The sequence below is a fragment of the Phacochoerus africanus genome, chromosome 2 (genome assembly GCF_016906955.1).
Source record: "Phacochoerus africanus isolate WHEZ1 chromosome 2, ROS_Pafr_v1, whole genome shotgun sequence".
In the NCBI taxonomy this organism is placed as follows: Eukaryota; Metazoa; Chordata; class Mammalia; order Artiodactyla; family Suidae; genus Phacochoerus; species Phacochoerus africanus.
Genome location: NC_062545.1, coordinates 112129962 through 112143106, shown reverse-complemented (window position 1 = coordinate 112143106; position 13145 = coordinate 112129962). Strand labels below are relative to the sequence as shown.

Below are 13145 nucleotides of genomic sequence, written 5' to 3'. Positions count from 1 at the left end.
ACTTGGACAAGTCGCTTAATCTCTACAGGCTTCACTCTTCATATCTATAAAACTGGAGGTCTATTATACTGACTTGTGTGGTTGAGTATACATATTAAATGAATATATACTTCAATAATTGTTCCTCATTTCTGTTATGCTATTATCACTACTGCTATGAAGACAGGTAATAATTAATAACCCAAACAAAAAACAATTGAAAATACATCCTTATTTGAACATGTGAAAAACATAATGTCTATACACACACACCAAAAGACAAAAGACCTCCCGCAAAGGAAGGAAAGGGAATGTCATCATGGAGTTCCACAGTATAGGAGTGGTACCCTACTGCCCCCAAACAACTACTATGTCTTGTGCATAGAACTCAAATCATGGAGTAACTGGCACAGGGAGGAGCTTGGCTTCCTTACAATTCTGCTAGCTACGCTTAGAAACTGTAGTCATGAAGGAATAAAATGTAATGACTCCTAAATCACTATTCTTTCCAAAGTGGTGAATTTATAACTGCAAGGGAAAAAACATTAAAGGAAACTTTAAAAATGTTTATAACACAGTGGAACGAACTAAAATAAAAATTAATCATTCAAGAAAACCACTGAGTGGAATTCCCTTCGTGGAGCAGCAGAAACGAATCCGACTAGGAACCACAAGCTGGCAGGTTCCATCCCTGGCCTCACTCAAGGTTAAGGATCCAGGGGTTGCCATGAGCTGTGGTGTAGGTCGCAGACGCAGCTCGGATCCCACGTTGCTGTGGCTGTGGCGAAGGCCGGCGGCTACAGCTCCGATTAGACCCCTAGCCTGGGAACCTCCATATGCCGTGGGTGCAGCCCTAAAAAGACACACACTCGCACACACACAAAGAGAAAACCACTGAGTAATAGGATTGCAAATTGTGATAATTTAGGTAAATGTCACACACTGTACAGTCACATATAAATGTTTTGTTTTGATATTTTAGGAAGTATATTCCTTATGAGCTACTATGATAGGAAGTTACCTGTTCACTGTAATGTCTAACAACACTCCACATGAGTTGATCTCTGTTGTAAAACTGATATCGAATTTCATAATAAGCCAATCTAGGAGGAGAAAGAATCAATGGTACTAAGATTATTTTTTGGAAAAAAAAAAAAGACAAAATTTCAATGATTAATTAATCATTGCTAATTCACAATTAGGTTTGTACATGTGCTGCATATAATTTATATTTGAGATAGACAACATTGGAACAAAACTATTATAAAAATATGTAAATCTTTCATAAACACATAAAGAGCAAAAAGGCTTAAAAAAGTTGACTGTAATTCCATTCATTACACAGTCAATTTTTAAGTTTTTCTTCTTCTCATTTTCCACTTTGAATTTTTTCTCTTTTCTGTACAACTGAAAAATATTAAAGCATTCTGGGGAGTTCTCCTCATGGCTCAGCAGAAACAAATCTGACTAGTTTCCATGAGGATGCTGGTTCAATCCCCGGCCTCACTAAGTGAGTTAAGGATCTGGTGTTGCCATGCGCAGTGGTGTAGGTCGAAAACATGGATCAGATCTGGCATTGCTGTGGCTGTGGAACAGGCCAGCAGCTGCAGCTCTGATTTAACCCCTAGCCTGGGAACCTCCATATGCCACAGGAGTGGCCCTAAAAAGGCAGAAAGAAAAAAAAATTGTAATTAAAAAAAATTTTTGTATGCATTTTTACACTCAACATTATGGATAAGTATTACTCTATGTTTTAAAATTTCTATGTAACCATTTTTAACAGACACAGCATTCCATCATGTGGAAGTATCATAAATAATTCTTACATGCACAGACATTTCTAAATTTTGACATAATTAACATTGCCATGTGAATCTTGAATATAACTCTGGTTACATTTCAAGATTATTTTTTGGACTGAATTCTCCCTCAAAATATTTACTGAGTAAAAGGTTACAGTAACATTTAAGGCTGTTTACATTCTCATCTCTTGGTGCAGTGGTTAACGAACCCAACTAGGAATCATGAGGTTGCGGGTTTGATCCCTGGCATCACTCAGTGGGTTAAGGATCCTGTGTTACCAAGAACTGCCAGTCGCAGATGCGGCTTGGATCCGCTTGGATCCCACATTTCTGTGGCTCTGGCGTAGGCTGGCGGCTACAGCTCGGACTAGAAGCTTAGCCTTGGAACTTCCATATGCCGTGGGTGTGGCCCTAGAAAAGACCAAAAAAAAAAGGTCATCAGGAGTTCTTGTGGTGGCTCAGTGACTAACAATCCAACTAGGAACCATGAGGTTGCGGGTTCATTCCCTGGCCTTGCTCAGTGGTCAAGGATCCAGCATTGCCCTGTGAGCTGTGGTGTAGGTTGCAGATGTGGCTCGGATCCACGTTGCTGTGTCTGTGGCGTAGGCCGGCAGCAACAGCTCCGATTGGACCCCTAGCCTGGGAACCTCCATATGGCGTGGGAGCGGCCCTAGAAAAGGCAAAAAGACCAAAAAAAAAAGGCTGTTTTCACTCATACAAATAGTTTTTTTTAAAAAAGTGCCCATTTCTTAGAGTCCTCCCCTCTAGTACTAGGATTTCTCCTATTTTGAAATCTTTGATAATTTGTTTTGCATATATTCTTTGATAATTAATAAAGCTAAACATTTCTGATATCTATTCGCCACTGCAGCTTTTCTTTTGTGAATTATCTCATATTGTCCTCTGGTAACCATGGTACTGGAATTTTTAGATTAAAAATTAAGACTATTAACCTCTTGTTATATTTAACATTTTTTCCAGTTGGTTCTTAATTGTTTTCATTAATCTTGTTGTATTTAATTTTTATGTAATGAAATCAATTATTTTTCTATTTTTAATTTTTTTTTTCTGGCTGCACCTATGGCACATGGAAGTTCTAAGGACAGGGATCAAACCGGTACCACAGCAGTAACCAGAGCCACAGCAGTGGCAACACCAGATCCCTAACCCACTGAGCTACCAGGGATATCCTATTGCTTTTAAATGGAGAAAGACTTCCTTTTTTTTTTCAGAGATTTTTATAGCATTAACTTCTATTTTTCCTAAGTTTTTGCTTTCTATTTGAGTTTTGTGTTTAAGCCTTTGATTCCTATGAAATTCGATAGTATATAAGTGAGGTGAAAATGATATAAATTGATTTTTTTTCCTCCAAGATAACTACTTGTCCCAATGCCATTGTTGATTATTCAATAAACATTCATTGAATTTATATTATGTCCGGCATACATATTCTTATATTAAATGTAGCAAGGAATTATTATCTATACTTTGCCATATGATTATACTGAAACCTAACCCTATTGCTATATATTCCTGAATATATTTCCATTTAAAACATAGTAAATTTATAAAATACTACTAAAACAATTCAATGTTTATTCTATATTCATGTTTTATCTAGATATTGATAATAAGAAAATATTAAGACTCTTTATTTTTATGAATAAACTAGGTACAAAGAACATAATTAGAAAGTAACCACACTCTTCAAGTTTAAATAGTAAGAAGAATCTTTTTTCCTGAGCTAACATTCTAGCAAAAAAATGGAGAGGATTAGAGTTCCCATTGTGGCTCAGTGGTTAGCAAATCCAACTAGGGACCATGAGGTTGCGGGCTTGATCCCTGGCCTCGCTCAGTAGGTTAAGGATCTAGCGTTGCCATGAACTGTGGTATAGGTCGCAGACGTGGTTCGGATCCCGCACTGCTGTGGCTCTGGCGCAGGCCGGCAGCTACACCTCCCATTAGGCCCATAGCCTGGGAATCTCCATATGCTGCGGGTGTGGCCCTAGAAAAAAAAAATGGAGAGGATTAATATCCAGAAACATTATTCTGGTATGAAAGCCTCCCAGTACACTTTAACATAAATCTTACTTGAATATAAGGTCATCCACATCAGTCAGAGTAGCACCTATGCTTTTCAATAGCAGGTTGATGGAATGAATTGGAATCATTTCCTGTTTTTCTTTGTCTGATTCTTCACCACCAGAACCCAAAGATAAACTCAAATGCAACTAAAAGAAAAATAATTTCAATAAATGAAAAAAGCAAAGTTTATACACATAGAAATCAGACTGCCCAGATACAAACTAATATTGTATCTTTCAATAAGAGTCCTAAAGAATATTATTTGTTACTCTGTATATGACATAGAATAACTCACACTATCTGATTCTCATATTTACTTTTTGATAAAATATAAATCAGTTTGTTCTGAAAATCAAACTGTAATTTTATTCAAAGTATATAAATACCACTGTGTTTATAGGAGGAGCCTAAAACACTTTGCAAAAATTGCAGGCCCATTTGAAGGGAAAAAAAAAAAAAGTCAACTGACTCCACAAGTAGTCTAAAACTCAAAATAATGGATAATCATTTATTTTAATCCAATAAGATAAATAACTTCTGGCAACAATTAACAATAATTACTGTGGTATAGTGATACAATAATAAAAAGTAACAATAACATGACAATTATGGCAACAAACAGCAAGTTCTAAAGAATATTTTTAAAGGGTAACAAAAATTTTCAGCTTCCACAGACCCCTTAACTCAGTATTTAAACAGAGATTTTCACTTTCTCAATTAGCTTCTTGTACTTTGTGCTGCATCATCATTAGTGCAACAGTGCCAGAAGACACAGGCAGAAGGTAATTCAACATGTCTAAGTAAAGCAGGTAACTCTCCCTTCTCATTCTGCCCTTCTTTTAGGCATTTTCCCTAATCAACAGAGGGCTCAATAAAGGGGAACCTGAGGCAAGGCCAGGAAGGCCCAGTTGCTGGTTATTTTCTTTGACATGGACTTTTGCCCATCTGCAGACTCAGAGATGCTGGGGTCCAGAAAATATAACTCAAGTAAAAAGAGATCCAACCTTTTCCTACAGCAAAGCCACCATGGAATAAGAAAATGACTATGGCTCATGATCTTAAATATTCAACTTCATGGCACAACCTCATGCCTAAAAATATGTATAAGTAAACCACCAAACTTTAATATCCCTGAGATTATACACTCCATGAAGTCATTTTATATCTTCCATAGCAGGCCTTCCTTCAGTACATATTTATTGAAGGTACTGGTCAATCTCAAAAATAACCAATTTTCATTTATAATGAAAAAGAAATTGTGTATAACCTACCACATAAAACCGTATCAGTTTTACACCTAACACTATGAGTATATACTACCAAACTAATGTATTGATTTATAATAATAACTGCAGTTTATAAATCTATTCTCTTAGGTGAATGGACTGGTGAATACAATTGAAAATAATGTGCTGTACAGTTTTTGAGAATGTAAAGGATCATCAATATTTTCAGAGTTCCTTAATTGTAAATTTGGCCCATTACACAAGTTTAGAGCTTAACGGTTGAGAGCACTTGTGAATCCACTAAGCAATCACCTTCCCCTATAAAAGCTAAAAAGAACAACAAAAGGAGATAAGGAAATGGGTTAATAAAGAACAAAATCAGGCAAGTGAAAGGTATCCAATTTTCCACTCCCTTAGTTACAATCAAATTTTGAAAGGGTGAAAAACACCACATCAACAGTATAATACCTACTTCAGCGTTTTCACATTCTGGTTAGGGCACCCATTATAGCTTTCTATTCAGACAGTGACAGTAGTTACAAAGTGCAACCAAAACATTAAACATCGGTGAACACTTTGCTTAATTAAGAAATGCTTCTGTCAGCTTCTTCCTGAATAAAGGGGTTGTTAATTCAAGACTAGAGATCATGCTCTGGTGGTTTCTCTGTGGGAATTATGGATGTACATATGTTACAGAGAATTGTCCTAATTATTTCAGTAAATCAAACAAAATTCCCACCAAATATTTGATGCCACACATTAAAACCAACATTTGTACACAGATCCTTTAAAAGTTCTACAATAATTCTGTCAAATTCGCAAAGAATTATGACAAACCTTAATAGGAGAAATATGGAAGTGCTCAAAGAAACTAAGAATGGATGTATCAGTCACCGAGGTCTCCACTAATTCTGTGTTTAGAGCATCAGATTCTTTCTGGATTAACTCTGTCTGAAAAAAATTAATCAAGAATTTGTATTTTAAATTTTTTTCTACTACAATCAGTTCAAAGAATGGTTGATTTAATTTTATTTTGTAACTTTCTCCCCAAGTAAAAATTATTACCCGTTTTCTTTCAGCTTCAGGATCAGCTGTTGGAGTAAACAGTGCAGTAATAGCTCCTAGAAACCCCTGATCAACTTTTAAGGCCATTTCCTGAATGAGAACCATAAAATACCTAAGGAAAAAGAAATTTTTTTAAGAGGAAGAATTTTTTTTTAAAGATAGAAAAGGCTTTCTAATAAATCTTATAATTTTCCCTGTTAAAACTTTGATTTTGGCCAAAAACCACAGCAAGATCTTGTCCCTTGATCTCTAAAAAAGTGTTAGTTAACAAGATCAAAGTCTACTTAGATTGAGATCTTTTTTTTTTTAATTAAAGTGAAGGCTTCACTAGAGGTAATACTACTATATCAACACTTAGCACATAAAGTCCCAAATTTCACATTTATCATGTTATGGAAGAGACAAAAACAACTAGACGAAGTGGCATGTATTATCTAATCTTTTAATTTCACAGAAATTGTTTTAAACGACACACAGTTATCATTTATAGTTCACTAACTATTTTATATTCTAGTGGTAATTACAAAGGGGAGAAAGTGGTTGAAAGAATTTTACGCCTTGGGAGTTCCAGTTGTGGCTCAGTGGTTAACGAGTCTGACTAGGAACCATGAGGTTGCAGGTTCGATCCCTGGCCTCGCTCAGTGTGTTAAGGATCCGGCGTTGCCATGAACTGTGGTGTAGACTGCAGACGCGGCTCGGATCCCATGTTGCTGTGGCTCTGGTGTAGGCTGGTGGCTACAGCTCTGATTGGACCCCTAGCCTGGGAATCTCCATATGCCACAGGAGCAGCCCTAGAAAAGAGAGAAAAAAAAAAGAATTTTACACTTTGAAATGTACAGAGGCTATTAATTTTTTTTCAATTTATTTTATTGAAGTACAGTTGATTTACAATGTTGTGTGTGTGTGGGGGGGGTGTGTTTAGGGCCGCACCCACAGCATATAGAAATTCCCAGGCTGGGGGTCGAGTCAGAGCTGTAGCTGCTGCCCTACACCACAGCCATAGCAACTCAAGATCTGAGCTGTGTCTTCAACCTATACCACAGCTCATAGCAACGAGAGATTGTTAACCCAACGACGGGAACTCCTACAATGTTGCATTAATTTCTACTGTACAGCAAAGTGATTCAGTTAACATATATATTCTCTTTCATATTCTTTCCCATTATGGTTTATCACAAGATATTGAATATAGTTCCCTATGCTATACAGTAGGACCTTGTTTATCCATCTACAGATAGGAAATCACTTGACCAAAAGTGGACCGGTATGTTCAGGTGGAAAACAATTTTTATATAGAAGTCACTTTCGAAGGCTCAGCAGAAATGAATCTGACTGCTATCCACAAGGACACAGGTTCAATCCCTGGCCTCGCTCAGTGGGATCCGGGGTTGCTGTGAGCTGTGGTATAGGTTGCAGGTGCAGCTCAGATCTGGCATTGCTGTGGCTGTGGTGCAGGCCAACAGCTACAGCTCCAATTCGACCCCTAGCCTGGGAACCTCCATATGCTGCAAGTGCAGCCCTAAAAAGACCAAAAAAAGAAGTCATTTTCAAAAGAGTAAAATTTATTTTCAAAGTAGATTCTTATTTTAAATTCCTTTAGAAAAAGGGGAATATTTACTTACTTGAACTGTAAGACTTTACTGTACTCATTAAATCTCGTGATGATACTCACATCAATGAAAGGTTTGGGCTCTAAAAGGGAGAAAGGAAACAGGAAAAAGGCAATTAAGCTTTATAGTCTATCAAAATAATGTCTACTCAACTTTCATATGTAGGGTGTATTTCATTTTATTTTTTTACCTGAATCCAAGGCAATAGATTTTGGAGGGGCCACAGGATGAAATACAACAGGGAACACTGTACCTGGTAACTGACTATCCACCTGAATAAAAAGGAAACTAATTCAGTAGGACTTAAAATAATTTAAACTTTTGTTTCACAGATAATATTATAGAACATGCCACCAATTATATCATAAGTATCTATACGTATACATGCTGCTATTAGAAGTTTTCCTTTAAATCTACAATTCCTATATATCTCACCAAGGGCAAGCTTTTGCATAGAGGAATACGTAAACATCCTCATAATTGCATTAAATTGTGCAGGATCAACACTATTAATGGAAACATTTGTACCTACAGATCATGTGAGATTTCAACAGTGTGTAATTTAAACGAAACTTAAGTGGAGACTGGCTATTAAATTAGATGTTAGGTATTAAGAAAAAAAAGAATAAAAATGTCCTACACGGTATTAGTAGATAATAGGGAAAGATCGAGGGAGGCAGGAAGGGAATAAGCAAACAAGCAGCCAAAACCAAGCTCCAACACAGCCCTGCTCATTCCCATAGAGAATGACAAAAGAAAATCTTATTTGGGGATTTCATGAAAATTCAAAGGAATATTTAAAAATAACAATTTCAGGAGTTCCCATCGTGGCTCAGCATAATTGAATCTGACCAGCATCCATGAGGTTGCAGGTTCAATCCCTGGCCTCGCTCAGTGGGTTAAGGATCCAGTGTTGCCATAAGCTGTGATGTAGGTCGCAAATGTGGCTCAGATCTGGCGTGGCCATGGCTGTGGTGTAGGCTGGCAGCTGCAGCTCTGATTCAACCCCTAGCCTGGGAACCTCCATATGTCACAGGTGTGACCTTAAAGAGGGGGAAAAAAAAAAAACAAAAACAATTTCAGTATAAGAAAATATTCTGGCAGGTTAACTGGTCAAATTAAAGTCTCAACAGTCACAAGGTCTTTAGTCTTGGCTAATAAGTGTGCTGAATCTGCAGGATCCAAGGGAGGAGGAGAATAACCATATAAGCAAAAAGAAAAATACCAATTATGATGTATGATAGAAACTTGTAAATAAAAAAAAATTCAGACCCAAGATCCCCAAACTGATTAGATATATCTATTGAATAGGAAGACAATGTTACCTGAAGCCAGTACAACCTGGCTCTTAAACTTCTTTGGTGAGGAGACTGCTTAAATTCAACCTGAATTCCTGATAAAAAATCTCGCTTTATAGGGCACCGAAATGGGAGGCGCATTTCCATTAGGTCTTTGCCAAAATTCACCTAGAATAAAAGCACAAGTATTTGTGATGAACTGGCCATTAGCAGAGTTGCTCATTTTAAATATCCATTTAGAGAGTTCCTATTGTGGCTCAGCAGTGTACAAACCTGACTAGGATCGATGAGGATGCGGGTTTGATCCCTGGCCTCGCTCAGTGGGTCAAGGATCAGGCATTGCTATGGCTGTGGTATAGACTGGCAGCTGTAGCTCCAATTTTACCCCTAGCCTGGGAACTTCCATATGCTGCAGATGCAGCCCTTAGAAGCAAAAAATAAATAAATAAATACCCATTTACTCACAAACTTAAAAGGGAAAATATCTTATCTCTAGGTAGCATCAAAAGATCTACCATAGGTTGATCTACAGTTGAGATATTTGAAGCAAAATCATCACTTTTCTACCAAAGTTACAAGGAAAACAAGAAAACAACTGAGAACTTTTCTATTACATAAACTGTACTGAAGGAAAATAAGCCATGCTGTTTATTTTTAAAAATCCGTAACAGTAATGGGTAATGCCAGATAATACTGAAACTTTCCTTTACTTTGCTTTAACAAAGTTAAACAATGCATAGTTAATAGCTTGGATTTGATACTAATTGCGTAGATTTTTTTTTTTTCATTTGAGAATGATCAACATTTACAGGGATGGGGGGTAGGGAGCACATCTGGTGACAACAACAAACTCAACTGTCAGTCATCAAAGACAGGACAAGACGGAGAGTAATCTCAGCTGTATGAATGAACCTGCAACCAAGCTTCTGGAGCCTTCTTGGAGCACAAGTGACTTTCACTTTCAACAGAGGAGGGGCTTGTGTAGAGAACACCTTTATTTGTGGACATCTACTCACGCCCAAAAATCATTCACACTAAATCAATTAAATTGAGCAGGTTTTCTACAGGATTATCATCACTGAAACATACAATTCCGCATAACCTTTATTTAGCAATATATATGCGTATCATTTAAAGTAAAGGAGGAAAAAGTTTCAATAAGCAATTTTAATTTCTCCAACATTTTCCTAAAAAGTTATATGAAACTATCAACTTTGTAAATAGATGAAATTATAAAAATGCAGACAAGAAACATTTGAAATAATGTTACACAGTATATGATTTAATGATACTAATTAAAAATGTAGTAAAGAATTTTATTAGTCATGCCAATTCTACTAATAAGTTAGTTTCTGCATACACATTTTTACTTGGATAGTAAAATTTCACTATCCAAATTTTTACTTGGATAGTAAAACCAGCAATAACAAAATACATACATAGGAAACAAAACAATTTTGGTATACCTCAAAATTATCATCTAGTTTAATCCAGCCATGTTCTCTTGATTCTAGATATTTCTTGTAGGACTTTTCCAACAAAATTATTTGCTTCTGACTAAAGGGCTTCCATTTCTGCTTTGGTTTCATCTCCCAAACAACACCGGAACTAAAATAATTCACAAAGAAAATTAATTAAATTAAATACATATTTAGCCTGTGGAACTAACATTACTCCAAATTATCACAACTGTCAGAGTCCTATGAAAATCACATTTATACAAGAGATTTTTTGTGTGTGTCTTTTTAGGGCTGCACCCGCGGCATATAGAGATTCCAGTCCAATCGCAGCTGAAGCCACTGGCCTACGCCACAGCCACAGCCACATGGGATCTGAACCTCGTCTGTGACCTACACCACAGCTCACGGCAACGCCAGACCCTTAACCCACTGAGCAAGGCCAGAGATCAAACCCGTGTCCTCATGGATGCTAGTCCAGTTTGCTAACCTCTGAGCCTTGATGGGAGCTCCAAGAGAATTTTTTTAAATGCAAAATATGTGAAATAAAAGTGCATAAGGAAAATAGGCAGGAGAACGTGTTTTTCCATCACACAGTGACATAAGTGAAATAAGGGACTGGCAAACTTTTTTTCATAAAAGGCCACAAAGTAAATATTTTAGGCTTTGTGGGCTGAGACAAAAATTGAAGTTACTATGTAGGCACTTAAAAAAATGAAAGAAAAAAACTACCACTTTTTTTTTTTTTTTTTAGGGCCTCACCCATTGCATATGGAAGTTCCCATATGGAAGGCTAGGGGTCGAATCTGAGCTGTAGTGACCGACCTACACCACAGCTACAGCAACACAGGATCTGAGCTGCATCTGCGACCTACACCACAGCTCAGAGCAACTCAGGATCCTTAACCCACTGAGCAAGGCCAGGGATCGAACCCGCATCCTCATGGATACTAATTGGATTCATTTCCGCTGAGCCGCGATGGGAATTCTGACACCACCACAAAATTTTTAATTGATGAATTTCAAAACATAAAAATAACAACTGGGTACAATTTTTAAAAACCCAAGTCTGTTAATTAGAAAAACACCCTTGCTCCCTCCCTTCCTCTGTCCATTTTTCCTTCTTTCTGTTCTTCCATCCTTCCTTTTTACTGAGGCAGAACTGACATATTATTTAGTTTCAGATATACAACATAATGATTCAATATTTGTATATACTATAAAATGATCACTACAATAATATTTAACATTTGTTACCATAAATGGTTACAAAAAAAATTTATATTTCTTTTGTAGGGGTGACAACTTTTCTTCATCAGGGTTCAAAGTTGGTGTTCCCATTATTAAAATCTATTAAAAATGTTCATCTCTCTCTCTCTTTTTTTTTTTTTTGTCTTTTTGTCTTTAGGGCTGCACTCACGGCACAAGGAGGTTCCCAGGCTAGGGGTCCAATCGGAGCTGTAGCCGCCAGCCTACGCCAGAGCCACAGCAACGCAGGATCTGAGCTGCATCTGCAACCTACACCACAGCTCACAGCAATGTGGGATCCTTAACCCACTGAGCGAGGCCAGGGATTGAACCCGCAACCTCATAGTTCCCAGTCAGGTTCGTTAACCACTGCACCACAACAGGAACTCCCATGATGAACATTTTTAAAAACGACCTTTCGTGAAGATAAATACTGTCCAATACTGATATTAATCTAAGAGAATATTAGTTTAACTGAGCATATATATGGCTTGTAATGTGATTGTAAAATTATATTTGAAAATAGAAATTCCAAATCTAATTATAAATTGTTTCCTACCCTATTAGACTGTTCATTTGATCACTGCCTTTTAACATGTCAATACATTACAAATCAATCACTTCCAAGTGAAAGTCAAGAAAAACTTAGCTCTTCCACTAACAGTTAAATGAATTTTGAAAATGGAAAATTTTCTTTGTGCTTGCACTGAGGTTAGAAAAAAATGTTGCTAGAATTACAGTTGCAGGTCAGAAAATATGCCCACCAGATCAAAAATTATGTGGGGTGGAGATCTCACTTCTTATTTTAACTTTGAACAGCAGAGGAAATATATAAAACAGACATATGTATATATATAAAAAAAGACTTGCAATTCAAACATTAGGTGTCATCACTGGAATGACTTTGTTGTTTGGCCTTCTGCTTCTAGGTTGAATTCCCTATCAGTTCTGCAGCAAAAGCTAATTTCTATGGCCATTCAGTCTTCAGTAACAGTGATCGAGGGTGGTTCTTTTCATTCAGAAATTTTTTTTTTTCTTAGTTGTTTGGTTGATCTATTTTATTGTGTTTTTCTAGGAAGGTCAGAAAGTGCTGTCTACTACAAAGTATATTTTACAGAAAATAATGAAAGTTAAACACAATTTTACTCAAAATTCATCAAACAGCGTTACTGTTGCCAATCTTAAGCACTGCATATGAAAACTCGATTCTTTTCATTTCCCATTCCATTATTAAGGTCATATTCCTAATATATATGCAGTCATCCTACAGGTTATTATTTCAAGTTTTTACATGGGTTTGAGATTTTGACCTGCTACAGTTAAAGTATGTATCATAACATTTCTTGGTAAATGATACATACAGGCTTTATGTGTC

General features: G+C 36.7%; 1 protein-coding gene across 3 annotated transcripts in view; it reads right to left on the bottom strand.

Annotated features, from left to right (window-relative positions):
- Positions 1-13145, bottom strand: part of VPS13C (vacuolar protein sorting 13 homolog C) — a 173707-nt gene that overhangs the window by 20424 nt on the left and 140138 nt on the right. For all 3 annotated transcript variants that reach the window (XM_047766197.1, XM_047766199.1, XM_047766200.1), the window contains 8 exons: positions 10532-10673; positions 9093-9233; positions 7958-8039; positions 7780-7849; positions 6158-6269; positions 5930-6043; positions 3873-4012; positions 1001-1082 (listed from right to left, as the gene is read on the bottom strand). In XM_047766197.1, coding sequence (XP_047622153.1) covers positions 1001-1082; positions 3873-4012; positions 5930-6043; positions 6158-6269; positions 7780-7849; positions 7958-8039; positions 9093-9233; positions 10532-10673 — 883 coding nt within the window. The remainder of the gene's footprint in view (positions 1-1000; positions 1083-3872; positions 4013-5929; positions 6044-6157; positions 6270-7779; positions 7850-7957; positions 8040-9092; positions 9234-10531; positions 10674-13145) is intronic.